This window comes from Bidens hawaiensis, unplaced genomic scaffold (genome assembly GCF_021521415.1).
Source record: "Bidens hawaiensis isolate Kalapana, Puna unplaced genomic scaffold, B.hawaiensis_p1.1 tig00037165_1, whole genome shotgun sequence".
In the NCBI taxonomy this organism is placed as follows: Eukaryota; Viridiplantae; Streptophyta; class Magnoliopsida; order Asterales; family Asteraceae; genus Bidens; species Bidens hawaiensis.
The window spans coordinates 78,286-97,048 of NW_027496473.1; the positions used below are offsets into that span (position 1 = coordinate 78,286).

Genomic DNA, 18,763 nt, shown 5'->3' on the forward strand with positions numbered 1-18,763 from the left:
TAGTAAGATAATCTATATCAGTAGTCAGACATCTCTAGGAACCAATGGTCGATCATTATTATTTGAACATGCTTTTGATTGGTGTTTGATGGTCTTGCTTCTTCTCTTCTCTTCTCTTCATTCACACATGGAGCTTTATTTACTTGCTACTTCTCTCTCTATCCACTCCATTCCGTTTTCACAGGAATCCGTTGGGAGATGTAGACAGAGCAACCGCAACGTCTTGGAGGTCCATATGTCTGCATAGCCATGGGTACTTAGTTGTGTTTACCCAATGATCTTTTAACAATTGCATATTCAAGCCCACCAAATTTCAACTTGCCCCATTCACACACATGGTAAATAGATGACATCTTGTGATGGAATTAGTAATAAATTACTTAAAAGATAATTGAAACAAGACTTTTGATTAATATTTAATATAACAAGATTGCATACTCTCTTAAAAGAGAGGATTACAACGGATTATCCCATAGGACTCGGACTAAATTGGAAGACCGATTATACAGAAGAATTATTCAAATAACAAAACAAACTTTAAACTTGATTTTTTTTAATGAGTCTTGTTAAACCACACGTGCATGGATCATTTTTTAACACCCTCCCTTGATCCATGTTCCATCACTCCAAGTCAATGCCTGAAGTATACAAACTTTTCTCTAGTCACGACCTTGGTTAGAACATCTGCCAACTATTCATTAGTATTACAATGCTCGAGTCTCACTTGCTCTTATTTAACCATTTCTCTTATAAAGTGATGCTTTAGCTCAATATGCTTAGAACGGCTATGCATGATAGGATTTTTGCTGAGGTTGATAGCAGACTTATTGTCACAAAACATCTGAGTTGCTTGATTATGAGGAAAAACAAGATCATTGAGCACTCTTCTTAACCATATAGCTTGACATGTAGCAGTGGTAGAAGCTATGTGCCTCTCTGTACTGGACAATGCTACCGTTGATTGCTTCTTAGAGCTCCAAGATATAGCACCACTACCAATCATAAAAACATTAGTAGATACACGCTTTCTTATTGGAAATAGTGGATCGGTTCGGTTAATTTAACGCGACCGACCGAGTTACGACCCGTGCGAGTTACACCTTGGGCAACGAACTAAAATCCGTTTAAATTGTTTAACCGGTAAATGACGAATCTAATTACGTGGAATTATTATTTATAATAGTTATAAATAATAAAGTTTATTTACTAGTTAAATATACTGGTTCGGGCTTTAAACAAGAGTTGGAACGAGTTGGACTTTGGACCCGGTTAGGATTTATTATTAATAAATATAAGATTATAATATACTCTTAATATGGTAATAAGATTTCTTTCTTTGACTTGGAGGTTACTCCAAGAATAATGGAGATTCATGTATATATATATATATATATACACATCGTTCAGACATGAAAAAAGAGAAGGTGAACTCTTCTGCCGCGACCAAAGTCCAGCCGCTGCCTCGATCGTTACTGACCGTCGCTATAGCAAAACACCCGCTACTGCCGTACGCCACCGGGTTGCTGTCGCTGCTGTCCGTAAGCCACCAGGCTGTTGTCGCTGCTGTCCGTATGCCACCAGGCTGTCCGTAAGCTCCTGTCAGTGCTGCTTTCGCGTATCGCCGTTGCCGCTCGCTCGTTCGGTTCGTCACCAAGCATCGTTCGTTGAACCTCGGTGTCTCAACCAGTTATTCATTAACCGAGGTATATATTATCTCATCGGTAGTTAATAAATATTGCTTAATATTACCGTGCTCGTATGGGTTTTGTAACCGGATCCTGTCGTGTTCGTTTCGGTGCTGATTACTCGTTTTATTCCGCTGCGCATTTATTGTCACATATTATTGAACCGGGTTTAATAATAAAATTTTGACTGATCATTACTGAAACCCAATAGTGGTATCAGAGCCTTGGTTACAACGTACGAGTCGGTATCGGTCTTTTCTTTTAACCGGAATTAGAGCACAAACTTAAACTAGTTTTAAAGTTTCTGGTCTAATTAATTTTAGGGCAACTTTATATTTTGGTCAAAATTTTATTTTGTTTTATTTGACCAAAAGCTTGTCCGAATTTTGGTTGTTTGTTATGCAATATGTAAATCTGGCCCGACCGTGTTTGTGGTTGTTTTGGTTTTGGTTTTTGGTTTTGGCCATATGGATAGTTCAAATTTGTAACAGTTATGGTTTTTCCTTTATTGTATTTATTTTGTAATATTGTATTTCATTTATAAATATTGTAATAAATGAAGACCCGGAGACAAAGACCATGGAAACTAACGGGAATCATGAAGTCAGTGGGAGTTGCTCAAGACGACGATTGGATGCACTAAAGTCCATCCTTGTGGTTGTTTGTGTGTTATGACCTTGTGATCCGTTCGGTCTTGCTAATAGGCCAATAGATTTACATATTTATTTATTACTTTTGTGGTTGCTTATTTTTATAATTGTTATATAATAACCAACCTCACACCAATATATATATTTTAAAAAGAGTTAAAATATTAAAAACAATCATAATAAAACAAGTTCTAAAAGGGGTTTTACAACTTGTCAAATTTTGTCTTTAAAACAAAGTTTGATTTAAAACAAATTATAACCAATCATGTTTTGCAAAATTAAACTAAATTTGATTTTCCAAAACTAATAACTTAATAGGTAACTATTAACTTAGAGTTGGTTATTCATATCGCAAAAAACTTATTTTTAATAGGTTATGTAAAATTGAGTGTCCTGAGAGATGAAAGGGTTCATCAAGTTGTGCCGATTAATACAGTAAAACTAGAATTTTACTCTATTTGGTAATATCTAAAATTAATCCCAATTTTAAAATCAATAGTCTATGCCATCCTACTATAAGCCACACTTGAGGCATACTGCGAAACTTCAAGTGTTTGGAGCTACAATACCGCACTTGATTTCTAGCCTATCCCTTCAAGGTGAAAGGGTTTCGTTGACACATCCGGCCCTTTCACAAGTAACTATACTAGGGAGACTATTACTTTACTCTCCTGTTACGTGCTACAGCTGTCTGGAGACTAAAGTGGGTATAGATGAGGCTAAACGTATCAACTTAGACAAGTGTTGTCTTAATAGGCCTCATAACCGAGAGTTGTGCTTTATTCACAATTGGCAATCGTTGTCTGTTTGCCTAACCACTTACTAATGGTGTGTGCTACAGCTGCCATTAGTAACTGGAAGCCAGATTCTCAAGTTTCTATTTTATTAATGTTATTGGGTCATTGATAATATGATTAAAACATCGAAAATACTAATTAAATTAATTTTTCTTATTTAAACAGATGTCAACTGATAATAACTCCTCATTCACCCTCAAGGCTATTCTTGAGAAAGAAAAGCCGAATGGCATCAATTTTCTTGAATGGCACCGCAATTTGGGACTTGTTCTTAAGATGGCAAAAAAACACTATGTTCTAGATGGACCTGTTCCAACTGAGCCTGAAAACAATACTGCTGCTGCCAAAGAGGTTTTGATAAGCATATAGACGACTCTGCTGAAGTCGCCGGTATTATGCTAGCCACCATGTCTTACGAGCTTGCTAAAGGCTTTGGAAGATTTTGGTGCCTATGAGATGCTGGAGCAACTCAAGGGCATGTTCCAGAAACAAGCCAGTCAAGAACGCTATGACACCATGAAGCAACTGGGATCTTCTGTTAATGCGCATGTCGTCAAAATGAAAGGGTACATCGAACAGTTGAGGAAACTTGATTATCCCCTGTCAGTTGAAATGGCAGCGGATTTCATCTTGAACTCTCTTCCCAGCTCTTACGACCTGTTCGTAATGAATTTCAATATGAATGGCTGGGTGAAGACAGTGTCGGAGCTTCATGGAATGCTCAAAACGGCTGAGATGAATATTCAACTAAGACTAATCAAGTTCTTATGGTTCGATCTGCTGTGTTAAGAAGCCTAAACCCAAGAACCAAGGTAATAACGGTAAAGGCAAGAAAAAGGGTACTGTTGCTGCCAAGTCTGTCACCAACACTAACAAGGGTGTTGCAAAGGTACCACAGCCGCCTCCTGAGGAGCACCAGTGCTGCAGGTGCAACAAAATGGGACAATGGAAGCGTAACTGCCCTGACTATCTTGCTAAGCTGAAAAGGCAGAGGACCAATGGTGAAAGCTCCTCTAAAAATATTTTCATTTACGTTATTGAACTTTCCACTGTCTCTAGCAACATATTGGTATTTGATACCGGATGTGGTTACCACATCATTAATATCTTGCAGGAGCCTGAAAACTGGAAGAAGCTGAAACAATGCAGCATGGAACTCATCATTAATGAAGGGAAGAGAGTCCCAGTTCTTGCAATTGGCACATATCGTCTTGCTTGTCCATCTGGCCTTGTAGTTACTTTGAATAACTATTTGTTTGCACCTGGTTTGACCAGAAACATTATTTCAGTTTCTTTACTATTTGAACAAGGATTTAAGTACGCTTTTAATGGTATTGCTATTTCTGCCTAGGCTAAACCTCGAAATGGTATTTATGAGATTGATGTTCAAATAAACAATAATGTATATAATCTTTCTAAACGTATCAGTTCTGGCATCAATGATACATTTCTATGGCATTGCCGACTTGGCCACATAAGCATGGCACGAATTAAGAGACTCTAATCCGAAGGGATTCTTGAATCCACAGGACCGGACTCTTTTGATGACTGCCAATCCTGCTTAGCTGGACTCCTTCACTCATAAGAATGAACGAGTAAATGATCTGCTAGGACTCATACATACTGAAGTATGCAGCCCTTTCGAACCATGTCTAGAAATCATGAAAGATACTTCATTTCTTTTATTGATGATTACAGTCGATATGCTTACGTGTATCTTATTAAACACAAGCATGAAACTTTTGAAAAGTTCAAAGAGTTTCAAAACGAAGTGGAAAACCAACTCGGGAAAACTATTAAAATGCTTCAATCAGATCGAGGTGGAGATTATCTCAGCTCAGAATTCATTCATCATCTAAAAGAGCGTGGAATTGTTTCACTGCTCACTCCACCCGACACACCCCAACACAATGGCGTGAGCGAGAGGAGAAATAGAACCTTGATAAACATGGTCCGATCAATGATGTGTAGAACTAACTTGCCTCACTCCTTTTGGAGCTTTGCCCTTATGACCGCTGCCCGCATTGTCAATCTGGCTCCAACTAAAAAGGTAAGCAAAACCCCATATGAGATATGGCATAGGTGTAAACCCAATTTGTCTTTCATTATAGTATAGGGATGTGATTCTTATGTCACTAATGATTTTGATGATAAGCTCGATCTTGGCGGCGTAAAAGTTGTTTTCGTCGGATACTATAACCAAAGTGGTTATTATTTCTTCTATCTTGATACAAATAATATTTCTATCAAAAGGAAAGGCCACTTCCTCGAGAAGAAAATTCTTGATCGAGGAACTGGAAATAATATTGTCGATCTTGAAGAAATTCAAGAACCACAAACAATCGCTGACGAAGTTGGAACGTTTGATCAACAAGTTGTTGTTGCTGATACATCAGACATAAACACAAGCGTTCGCAGAAGTAATAGGACTCGCGTACCAAATTCTAAATACCTATGGGATCTAGATGGTCCCAAAGTCCTCTTAGTAGCCGAGTCAAGCGACAAACCTGCTAATTACAAATTTGCTATCTTAGATCCAGAATATGAGAAATGGCAAGATGCCATGAACGCCGAGAAATGGCAAGTCCCAAAGTTTGGAACTTGGTTGAGCTACCCCCAATGTCGGGCAGTAGGGAGCAAGTGGATTTTCAAAATGAAAACCAACATGCATGGAAATGCATACACCTCTAAAGTACTGCTAGTAGCGAAAAGCTTCACTCAAACTCAAGGTGTTGACTTTGGTGAAACCTTTTCGTCCCTTGCTATGATCAAATTGATCAAGGTGTGCAAACTGAATAAGTCCATTTATGGACTCAAACGAGCATCTCGCAGATGGAATCTTTGTTTTGATTAGAAAATCAAAGAGTTTGGTTTTGTCAGAATGAAGATGAATCTTGTGTTCGTAGAAAGGCTAGTGGGAACACTACATCATTCCTCATCATGTATGTGGATGATATTATGATCATTGGAAACAACATTCCTATCTTAAAGAAGTTAAGCATTGGTTGGGATCTTGTTTCGCAATGAAAGATCTTGGTGAAGCTGCTTATATTCTTAGAATAAAGATCTACCGAAATAAGACTAAGCGGCTTCTAGGGCTGAGTCAAAGTACATACATAGACAAGGTAATGGCACGCTTCTCAATGAATAACTCCAAGAAAGGAGCCGTCCCCATGGCTAAAGGAACCGTATTGAACAAATCGCAATCTCCGGAAAAGGACATTGAAACTAAGCACATGCAAGCGATTCCATATGCTTCAGCAATTGGTTCTATCATGTATGATATGTTATGTACTAGACTTGACGTCTCGTATGCGCTGAGCATGACTAGTCGTTTTCAGAAGAACCCTGGCATTGCCCACTGGACTGCTGTGAAGAACATTCTGAGGTACCTGAAAAGGACGAAAGACATGTTCTTGGTGTTTGAAGGAGTAGAAGAAGAGATAACTGTAAGGTGTTACACTGACGCTAGCTTCTAGAATGACCGAGATGTTACTCACTCACAATCTGCTTGAAATGAAGAAATTCATAGCCCACCTCGATCTGGTTCCAAATTTGTCAGAAACCGATCGACATAATTTGTGATGACACAGGAGCCATTGCTCAAGCCAAAAAGCTCAGATCTCATCATAGGACCAAGCACATTCTAAGTAAGTTCCACTATATACAGGATATACTGGAACAAGGAGACATCATAATAAGCAAAAGTAGACACAGATCAAAACATAGCTGACTCGTCCACTAAACCGATGACTCAGGACAAGCATGATCATCACAGAGATGCTATCGGTCTTAGATTATCTAGTAGTTTGTTTTGATTTAGTATTTGGATGTGTGAACATTTCATCAGTTATACTTTTAAGTTCTCTTTTGATTTAATGGTTAAATGCAAATGTTGAATAATATAACTGTGTTTGGTTTTAATACGTTTAATCCATGAATATTATATTCTAAATTATCCGTAGTCGGTCAGACTCATGGGAACGACTCTGAATTAAGACTATTCTGACTTTGGACTCAAGGAGTTAACTTCCAAACTCACAGACCTCATCATGAATGACGTTGGATGTAACTCGCATCAAATAATCTTCATGGATCTTAGTCATAAGATGTTTTGATATTGGTATACTCATTTAGTATTCTTAGACCTGAGATACATATTAGAACTTTCGTTTACTAAAGGCTATTCTTTGATCAGTGTCAACCGCTGTCGCGTAACTGCCAGCTATAAAGGCATTGGTTGGGAATAATCTGAAGTTTAGTGGGAGTTGTATGTAATCAAGATGGGATTCTGTACTCTTACATGATATGTAACAGTTAGACATCTTGGCGCCCTCGTTGATTCAAACTGGTGAAATGTGAGGCCTTACCCAAACTTACTGTGTGTTTGATTGGACCACTTTGATTCTAGATCGAGAACAATAATGATTAAACGCCATATGAGATTTAATATGATCCATGTCTCATTTTTCAATTGATGCCTTATACGGAAAGGATATATGACAACGATTACCATAAGCTCATTGTCTTGCAATAGTGTTTTTCAAGATGTTTTGGTTAATGACTTTAAAGTGCCATAACTTGTTGGGGGCAACCATGTGTAGCTAGAGCACCGCTGGTTGTCTGCGTTAAGGAACTTAACCGAAAGCCGTCCAAGTGGGAGACTATTGAAAATAGTGGATTGGTTCGGTTAATTTAATGCGACCGACCGAGTAACGACCCGTGAGAGTTACACCTTAGGCAACGAAACTAAAATCCGTTTAAATTGTTTAACTGATTATGACAAATCTAATTACACGGAATTATTATTTATAATAGCTATAAATAATAAAGTTTATTTACTAATTAAATATACTGGTTCGGGCTTTAAACAAGAGTTGGAACGAGTTGGACTTTGGACCCGGTTAGGATTTATTATTAATAAATAATAAGATTATAATATAATCTTAATATGGTAATAAGATTTCTTTCTTTGACTTGGAGGTTACTCCAAGAATAATGGAGATTCATGTATATATATATACATCGTTCAGACATGAAAAAAGAGAAGGTGAACTCTTCTGCCGTGAACAAAGTCCAGCCGCTGCCTCGATCGTTACCGACCGTCGCTACAGCAAAACACCCGCTACTTCCGTACGCCACCCGGCTGCTGCTGCTGTCCGTAAGCTACTGTCGGTGCTGCTTTCGCGTACCGCCGTTTTCGCTCGCTCGTTCGGTTCGTCACCTAGCATCTTTCGTTGAACCTCGGTGTCTCAACCGGTTATTCATTAACCGAGGTATATATTATCTCATCGGTAGTTAATAATATATTGCTTAATATTACCGTGCTCGTATGGGTTTGTAACCAGATCCTGTCGTGTTCGTTTTGGTGCTGATTACTCGTTTTATTCCATTGCGCATTTATTAATTAATAAGATTAATTATTATTTGTCATATATTATTGAACCGGCTTTAACAATAAATGTTTGACTGATCACCACTGAAATACAACATTTATGTCATCTGCACATGTTGCCCAATCACTGTCTGTATACCCAATCAGCTCAATCTTGACTCCTTCTTCATACCACAAGCCATAAGATAGGGTTCCAGCCACATACCTTAGAATTCTTCGAGCTGCTCCAAGATGAACTTTTGAGGGAGACTGCATATATCGAGCTACCACACTCACAGAATAGGCAAGATCCGGCCTGGTGTGAGTTAGATATATCAGACCTCCCACAAGGCTTCTATAAGCTGTTTCATTTACTTTATCAGCACGATTATCCATAGCAAGTTTTTTATAGGTGTTCATGGGAGTTTCTTCTGTGTTGCACGTACTCATCCTTAACCTTTCAAGAAGATTTCTTGCATACTTCTCTTGCCCCAAGAATATACCATCTTTAGTTTGATGAACTTCTAGACCCAAGAAGAACTTTAATAGGCCCAAATCAGTCATTTCAAACACATTTTTCATTCCATTCTTGAACTCTGTAATTAGTTTAGGGCATGGACTTGTGCAGATTATATCATCCACATACGGACACACATAAATGACTTTTGTGATTATCACTTTACTTCACATATAATGTAGGCTCATTATTACTTCTAAGGTATCCATTTTTCACAAAGTACCCATCTATTTTTCCATACCAAGCCCTTGGTGCTTTCTTGAGCCCGTAAAGAGCCTTCTTTAGACATTAGACATGATCTTCCTTGCCTGCCACAACCAAACCTTGGGGTTGTTCAACATAGATTTCTTCAGTCAAGTCACCATTTAAGAAGGCTGACTTAACATCTAGTCGATGTATGTGCCAACCCATTTGAGCTGCTACACTTACTACAATTCTGATGGTTTCAAATCGAGCAACTAGAGCAAATGTTTCTTGGTAGTCTATACCTTCTTGTTGAGAGTAACCCTTTGCAAAAAGTCTTGCCTTATGCCTTAGGACAGACCCATCAACACCTAGTTTAGTCTTGTACAACCACTTCAGCCCCACTAGGTTTTTTCCGGGTGGTATTTTTACCAAATCTCAAGTCATGTTTTTCTTGATAGCTTCTATTTTGTCTATCATGGCCTGTTGCCATTCCTTTTTACTGGCTGCTTCTTCAAAGCACATTGGATAAGTTACATTTAAGGCAAATTGACAATTATAGAAGTCTTTATTATCATTGACTTCCATAACATTTTCATAGACTTCATTCAACCCTTTTGTTTTAGGAGGAAAAGTTGGAGTGTAGGTGCTATCCTGTTGTGATTCAGGGATAGTAGGCTCAATTGGTGATGTGTTAGAGGCTGGAGATACGTTAGAGGCTGGAGATGAGTTTATTAGATTGGGAGTTGGAGAGTTGGTATTTGGGCTATTGTGAGATGAAGGTGAGTTAGGCTTTGAACTGTTATGATGGTCGGATGAATGTGGGCTTTCATCAGGGATAGTAGGGAATGGATCAATGAAGATGTATTCAAAAGTTTGGGATTGAGTTTGATTGGTCCATTGCCATTTCTCTTTTTCAAAGAATGTCACATCTCTTGTAATAAACTTTTGAGTAATAGGATTGTATAACCTATAACCTTTGCTTTGAGTGGAATAGCCTATGAAGATGCACTTTTCTGACTTATCATCCAGTTTTCTTCTGAATTGTGAGGGTATTAAGGCATACGCCACACATCCAAACACCTTGAGGTGATTAATAGAAGGTTTTCTATTATACCATGCCTCATGAGGTGTCCTGTTCCTCATAGATTTGTAGTGGCTAAGTTGGTGAGATACACAGCCGTTGCTACTCCCTCTGCCCAAAAACAATTAGGGACTCTCATACTCTTGAGCATACTTCTTGACATTCCCATAACAGTGCGGTTCTTTCTTTCAACCACACCATTGTATTCAGGAGTGTAGGGAACAGTGAGTTCCCTTTTTATGCCATGATCTTCACAGAACTTGTTGAACTCAGTGGAGGTATATTCTCCACCCCTATCCGACCTTAACACCTTTATAGGACATTCCCCTTCTTTCTCAACCATATGTTTGACGATCTTAAACTTTGAAAAGACTTCTTATTTGTTGAATGTGAAGTAAGCCCAACACATCCTTGTATAGTCATCTATAAGAAGTACATAAAAATGACTACCACCAAGGCTTGGAACTTGCATTGGTCCACAAACATCTGAGTGAACCAATTCAAGTTTCTTTGTAGCTCTTCACGAATTGAATGGGAATGATTCCTTAGAGTGTTTCCTACAACACACCCCTCACACTTTTTTGCTAACTGGATGTTGGGCAATCCAAACACCATTTGTTTATCATGTAAAAGTTTTAGACTTTGAAAGTGATAATGGCCACATCTCATATGTCATAATTTTGAGACTTCATCAATGGGTGTGCCAGGATTATTTGTGTCATTAGTTCCTTCCTTGGATTATTTGTGTCATTAGTTCCTTCCTTGGAAGCATCCAAGAGAAACATATTGCTGTTCAAAACTGGCACACTCATTAATATACGTCCTGTGGTTTTGTTAGTAATAACACATTGATCATCATCAAACAATAGAGAATATCCCTTTCTCATCAATTGTCCCACACTCAAAAAATTATAGCCCACTTGAGGAGCAAAATAAACATCATCTAAAAAATTTTGTGTTACCATTTGGAGTCGTGATCTTAACGGTTCCTTTTCCTTGTACAACTTTTTTATCTCCAAGTTTCACACTGACCTTGTAACTTTCATCCAGATGAAAGAAACACTCTTTAGCTCCAGTCATGTGATTGGATGCTCCAGAATCCAAGAACCAAAGATGAACATCACTACCACTTGATCCATTATCCGTTAGAGCCATGAAAAATTTCTCAACATCTTCTTGATTCGATTCATTCTCTGCTGCAACAGTGGTTGCTGGCTCATCATTGTACTAGCAGTCTTTCTTATAGTGCCCATACTTGTTGCAATGAGTACAATGTGGGATTTTTGAATATTCTTGATTCCTTCCACGACCCCTTCCTCTTGTAGACGTGTTACCCCTGCCTCTAAAGGAGTGGTTTCTGGACTTGTTTAAGTTCCTTATGGTTTGAACGGCATGTTCATCATTCCCTTTTAATTTCTTAGGAGTTCTGCTATTTATTCTTTCTTTTTGGGACTGCAGATACCCCATGAGTTTTACTGGGGGTGAGTGTAAAGAGATCATAGTTGATTTCTATAGAAGGTACCACATAATCAAACTTCGAAGTTAGACTACGCAGTATCTTCTCAACAACAACCTGATCAGCAATAGTTTCCCCATATGCCCTCTTTTGAATTACAAGAGCCATAACACGTCCAAAGTAGTTTCCAACAACCTCCCCTTCTTTCATGAAAAGGTTCTCAAAATCACGCCTCAGGCTTTGAAGTTTAACAGCCTGAACTTGCGAGTCGCCTTGAAACTCCATCTTTAATATTTCCCATGTTTCTTTAGCCGTTGAGGCTGCAGCAACACGAGAGAAGAGAGTATCATGCACTGCTTGTTGAATAATTTCCATAGCATGTGCATTTCTCTTTTGAGCATTCTTTAATTTGCCTTGATCTTTCTCAGTATCATCGACACCGTCTTATACCAGGTCCCATAGATCACGTGATCTTAGTATCGTCTTCATGCAGATACTCCAATACTCATATCCATCTCCTTTGAAAACAGGGATTGGAGTTGGAGCTGTAGGTAGGGTGCTTGTTTGCTCGGCCATGAGTGTAAGAGGCGGATTAGGGTTTTAGGCAGATTAGGGTTTAAATGGGGATTGATTGTTTGGAGAAGGCGATTGATCAATACCAAATTGCTCTGATACCAATATGATGGAATCAGTAACAAATTACTTAAAGATAATTGAAACAAGACTTTTGATTAATAATGAATATGGCAAGATTGCATACAAAACAAAGAAACTGAATTCTCTTAAATAGAGAGGATTACAACGGATCATCCCATAGGACTCGGACTAAACTGGAAGACCGATTTTACAGGAGAATTATTCAAATAACAAAACAAACTTTAAACTTGATTTTTTTTAATAAGTCTTGTTAAACCACACGTGCATGGATCATTTTTTAACATCTTGATCTATAACTTAAAATTGAAACAAAAAAAAAGTGAAAGTAGAATTCTTATTATATTATGTTGTAACAAAACAAAAACCGGAAAACCAAAATTAAAAATGTATAAAAAAATCATAAACAAAATCTAGCGGTTTACTCAATTTGCACAAACTAACTTTGAGCTAGAAAGTCAACAAAATTGATGCAAAGTTTTGAATCAAACAGTATCTAGAACACCCTTTAGAACATCAAGTCCTTGGACGGATATGCTCCTGCATTTATGCATTTTAGGTATCTCAATCTTAGGTGGCGGGTCAGATGAGAAACAAACAACCACAACCGTTAGATTATCACAACTGTTCCTCTTTAAAGCCTCCCTAACAAGTTCTCTACAACACTTTTCAGGATCATTATGTAGCATAAGTTCCTTTCTTACAATTGTAACTGCGCATTGGCTGCTCATCACGTCCCATAAACCGTCACAAGCGATTATCAGAAACTCATCTTCTTCGGTTAATGCTACTTCTTCCAATTCTGGCTCAGCACTCAACGGGCCATCTGACCCTTTTGGGCCCTTAACGTGCCAGTCTCCCAGTGCACGCGCTACTGAAAGCTGTCCGTTGAGATACCCGTCATGGACCACACCTCCGAGTTTCTCCATTCTCAATTTCTCAGATGTGCAGCTCGGTTTGTGGTCTGTTGAAAGCTCAATTGCGCGCCCTCGTTTCCCTAGTACGGCTCTCGAGTCCCCAGCATTTGCAATTAACATCTTCCTGCAAATACGTGTAAATAATCATAAAGCCACATATATAGAAATCTTAGGATCTTGATGGCCCGCCGTATGCCACACGGGTTTGAGTTTAGTATAAACGGGATTGGGTTAAACTCATGAACACATTTAACTAAACGGTTCGTGTTCGTGTCAAGCTGGTGGGTGCAGGGGTTGACCCGTTTAACGCATTTGTATTTTAATATTAAAAAAATGTGTTTTACTTCATAAATTAAAACGGTTGATTATTTAAGCCAAAGTTTAAAAGTTGAAACTTGAAACGGAAATTGACATAAGAATTTATAATTAAATATAAATCATTTTATATACATTTGTATTTTTAGTTGTAAAATTGTATATTATAATATTAAAATGCAGAAAAATTAAAAATAAAAAACCCCAGGTTAAACGGTTTGTGTTCGAGCCAAGACACAGATATTCATGCCATATATCGGTTAGGATTGTTAAAAATCTCGTGGCTTATGGCTCACTTGGAAAAAAAATCACTCGAAATCTGCTCGTTTATAAACGAGCCAAACCTAAGCCAAGGTAAGCTCAGCTTGTTGGCTCACTCGTTAGGCTCGTTTAGCTGACTTGCTGGCTCGTTAAGTCAAAGCCCAATAGTAATATATATATATATATATAGGATTTGGTTCATTTCAGAAGCATTTTTATTACGAGAAGTGCGAGAAATGAATCCAACCAATCACATTTTTTCTTTCATTTTATCATTTATTTAATGAAAAAGGGTGTTATAGTCAAAGATGTAATTTTTCATATTTGGTAGGTCATAATGTATGGAGAAGTTACAATTATTTTGTTTTCATATTTTTTAATATATAGTAAAATCAACCTATATTGAATTCTTTTTTTTAATCAAATTCATTTTTTTGATGTATCCATATTAAATTTTTATTCTTGTAATTTGAATTGCATACCTATATCCAAATAATGGTTGTTAAAATTCAATAGCACCGTAAATTTATACAATATATAAATAAATGTACACATGAATAAAATCGCACATACACAATACGAAATACCACCTATAGTACATATACGAACCTATACATTACACAAATGATAAAATTACACATACATCATTTGAAATACTACCTGCACAATACATATATGAACCTACATAGTACATATATGAACCTACACACAATAATGAAACTACACACAATAAAAATTATACATACACAATTCGAAGTACCAAATACACAGTACATATGCGAATCTACACACGATAAAAATTAGATGTATACAATTCAAAATACCACGTAAACAGTACATATATGAACCTACACAGTAAAAAATAAACATTTTTATTACATTAAACTACGTATAATAAATAATGGATAATGATATTAACATAACTTGTAAAATTTTCACCTACACATTCATGATACACCCACACAGTGCATATATAAACCCTACACGGTACAAAATAAATTATTTTTTTATTTTCATATTAAACTACATATAATAAATAACAAATCGTGTTAATAGCCTACAATTGTAAAATTTTCACATATGCTTTAATGATTCCACCTACTCTATTTTGTGTATGTAATACATAAATATGTGTATTCAATATATAATATTTAACACATTTAAAAAAAATATGATTGAAGATATTATAGTATTTGATTAAAATTATATTTGTTTAGCATTAGGTGATTTATAACATCAATTAAAAATTAACTAAAAAAATTTATAGGTAATTTTTAATTAGTCAGTAATAATCACAAATAAATGTTATTAATGACTTAAGTTTCATTTGAAAAGTCAACAAGGCAAATACCAAACTACCCTTCTCCATTAAAATCTTGTTACATTAATATCTTCATAATTACAAGTTTGCCATAACATTTCTAATCCATTGATTACATATATCAATGATCAATGGTACAGATTGATTTCTCGCACTTTTCGCTGTAACTTGACTTCTCGCATGAACCATCCCCTATATATATATATATATTAACCATCATAAAAACAAATACTTACATAAATCATAATATTAACCTACACATACAAAAACTAGTTCATGTTATCACCTAAACAGATCACAATATTTATATACATGCACATAAGTAGTTCATATTAACCTACACAAATCACAATATTAACCTACATATACAAATTTACTTAACAAGAAACTAAACATGTATTCAATTAACTAAGCCATATCTGTTTATTTTCAACTTTAAAAATCAGCTTGATACGTATGAGATGAACAGCTAGACTCAGATACTTAACCCAAAACCACAATATGTTGTTTGATCTTCAATATACTATTCTACTCTCATAAGTGTAGTATCAATCACGTGAAGATCTTGAGTTCATTCACACAAACAGAATTGTGGATCAGTTTGTTGGTGAGATCTTACTCAACAAATAAGCTTATTACACCACCAAAAGAACTGTTGAATTCATTTCAACATACCATGATTATAACCCATAGAAAGTATTCACGAAAAACAAATAAAACTGACCAAATATGCGGGTCATGCTGTTATGAGCAAGCACTCACCAAATTATAAACTAAACCCTCGAAACAACTTCCAATCAATCCAAAATACAAAACAAGATTCTCAAGTATAGAAATTTGCAAACCTTTTTATGAAATATCACTGACCGAATCCGAGGTGCCGGGCAACATCGCCAGGCCAATACAATGTCACATCGGCTGAAGATTCCGAGGAGGCTTGGCAGCATTTGGCAGATTAATATGATCCTCGGCCTCATCATCATCATCATCTTGCACAGGAGGCACACATTCCTTTAAATACCCATCAGTCCCAGGACCCATTTCCCCTCACAAGTAATTCATCGAACACTTGGTGTGCATATTACTAAATAAATATAAAAATACTTAATACTTACTTAAATTGACAATTGATAAGTGTTGACAGCATGCTAGCAACTGTACTAATAATAATAATCCTGCTGGATCCATAAGCAACCGAACCGAGCAACAGGTCAATAATATCTTGAAAATCCCACATGACATGCGGAAGTTAAAGTTACTTCATTTCTGGATGTTTAGTCAAGAAAATGAATGCCCACAAAAACAAACTCTTATCTGATTCTTGTTTTGTTTTGAGATTGATTGATATAACCACATGACCAAATCACTAATACAGACCTAGGAAAGCTCAAAAAGAATAATAACTGACACAATAGATCAAGGTAGGCCACACAAGTTCGTCGGAATCTATCAAAACCATGGACTAAAGAATATCATAACTAAAGCTCAAGAGCCAAATCGTCATTATGCAAAACTTAAAGTCCAGGGTCTAATATGTAATTTTTCAAGTTTCAGATGAGACGGGTCGTCTTATTGTTATACGGTCCGTCTCAAGCTTAACTTGGATACTAAGTTTCTTTTGAGACGAGGTGTCTCATCCACCTATAATTTATGACGGCCCCATTATACGGACCGTTTCATCTTGTGACGATTCGTCTCAACGTCCGCGTCAGCAAAAATGTGTCAAAACTGAGCCTAACATATCAACTTGATTATTATTACTGATGATCACGCATGAGGCTATAAATGGAAGCTCTACATCAACCATTTTCATCACAAATCATCAGATTATCATACTAAACACTTTAATAGAGTATATGCGAGTATTTGAAGTTCTTAAGCAAGAACAAGCTACTACGAAGTGTTCTAAGCTAAATCAAGGCTCTAACCAGCTTTTAGTAGTCATAGAAGGATTAACAAGTCTCCTCTATATCGTGTTTAAGCTTGGAAGTAAGGTATAGTATCCTTTAACTCGTTTAAGTTCGTTTGTATACATTAAGCGAGTATCCAAGCGATTATCATTCAAACCTCGAACATAACTAGTTACAGAAGTTAGAGTGAATAATTTAAGCATGCATAAAGTTTTAGAACATATAAAGGACGTCAGAATGATGTAAAAATGATTTTTAGCCTTAACGGGTCAAAACAGAAAGTTAGATGGGTCGTCTAACTATGATATGATCTGTCTCAATCCAATCTTGATATGGGTCAAAGAGACGGTCTGCCAAACAAATATACGGACCGTCTCAACCATGATACGATCCGTTTTAGTGACATGGACCGTCTTATCTTTGTAACACCCGTCACAACAAAGGTTTAGTCAACGGGTCAAATTAAGATGATATGAACCGTCTCATCTTGATATGGACCGTCTCATATTGATTTTACTAATTTATTTAAAATTAAGTTTTGAACTTAAAAACCAAACTAGTAATTATAAACGAGGTTTGAAACGATAAAACCATGCCAGTATGGTCAGTAACTGGATCAAGCAAAAGATACAGGTATTTATATAGACATATTCATGATAGGCTAGGCATTAGAAACAGGAAGGTTATTGGAACACATTCATGGGACCAAATCCGAGTTGTGAATACGTTAACCTTTTCAAACATAAACCAAACAAGAAAGGCGAATACGCCTTGTCTTTTATAAACTCTTTAAGAGTCAGAAAGTTTACATGGGATATATGAATCCTTAAAACTTTGTGTTACAATAGTAAGAAATGGACGCTCAAATTTAAAGTATACGTGTATCTGGATCCATTCATACATGGTGCCTCAGCAGATCTCTGAGACCATGCAACTCATAACATGCCTTTGAAACCCGATTGGGCTGTTTTAGAGCAATGATTTTGTGTATATGTTTAATTGTACATGAGTACTTAGGGTAATTATCCCCAATTAAGTTGGGTACCTAATGAGTAGTCATAAAGATATTATTGTTGATTTCACAAAGGAACTTAAAAAGATTTGCAATCGAGTCATCGTCATTCACCAACTGTGTGCTAACATATATTCCAACCCATTTTATAGGAAATCAGTAAGGTTAAATCAGACAAGCAAGACTTGAAGAACATTGGAGATATAGTCATTAGATGCTATTTGATGGCTCAGATGTTCGAAAACATAAATAATAAATTATATTTTCTTAGACATGCTTTATAATATTAACCTGGTATTTCAAACCCGACAATTTAGAAAAGAATATTTTATTTTAAAGACTTCCGCTAAATGAACATAACTCTAATACATTTACAAGACCAATACCAACTATTGGTCATATGTCTAGGCCCCTGAGGTCGTGTGTGACAGGTTGGTATTAGAGCCATCAGTTTTAGCGAATTAGGTACTTGATTGAAAATTATCTAGGCTTTAACAACTAATGTTTAAACATTACGGATAATTTTTAACAGTACAGATAAGATAGGAGCGTATTCCTATCCCTAATCTAACTACGCGCAGATGTCCGATCACAATAGTTATTCTAACAAAGGAAAATCAGTTCACT

The 18,763-nt window shown here is 36.6% G+C and overlaps 2 protein-coding genes across 2 annotated transcripts; both read right to left on the reverse strand.

The window, feature by feature from the left end:
* Positions 1–11,229: 11,229 nt before the first annotated feature.
* LOC143589017 (uncharacterized) lies at positions 11,230–12,121 on the reverse strand. Its single transcript, XM_077069883.1, has 2 exons — positions 11,767–12,121; positions 11,230–11,501 (listed from the first exon to the last, which is right to left on the reverse strand). Exons 1-2 carry the CDS (start codon positions 12,119–12,121, stop codon positions 11,230–11,232), a joined length of 627 nt encoding a protein of 208 aa, XP_076925998.1.
* A 764-nt stretch (positions 12,122–12,885) lies between these two features.
* Positions 12,886–18,019, reverse strand: LOC143589018 (putative protein phosphatase 2C 47). The gene is made up of 3 exons (XM_077069884.1): positions 18,004–18,019; positions 17,669–17,735; positions 12,886–13,441 (listed from the first exon to the last, which is right to left on the reverse strand). The coding sequence occupies exons 1-3, from the start codon at positions 18,017–18,019 to the stop codon at positions 12,886–12,888; spliced, it is 639 nt and encodes a 212-aa protein (XP_076925999.1).
* Positions 18,020–18,763: the final 744 nt, after the last annotated feature.

What these genes read in the sequence shown, in the direction of transcription:
- LOC143589017 (XM_077069883.1), bottom strand. Translation starts at nt 12,121, where the DNA reads ATGGAAATTATTCAACAAGCAGTGCATGATACTCTCTTCTCTCGTGTT. An exon ending in TCTCTTTACACTCACCCCCA is followed by an intron (nt 11,502 to 11,766) that starts GTAAAACTCATG and finishes ATGATGAGCCAG; the next exon opens with CAACCACTGTTGCAGCAGAG.
- LOC143589018 (XM_077069884.1), bottom strand. An exon ending in ATTACTAGTTTGGTTTTTAA is followed by an intron (nt 13,442 to 17,668) that starts GTTCAAAACTTA and finishes ACGTATTTGCAG; the next exon opens with GAAGATGTTAATTGCAAATG.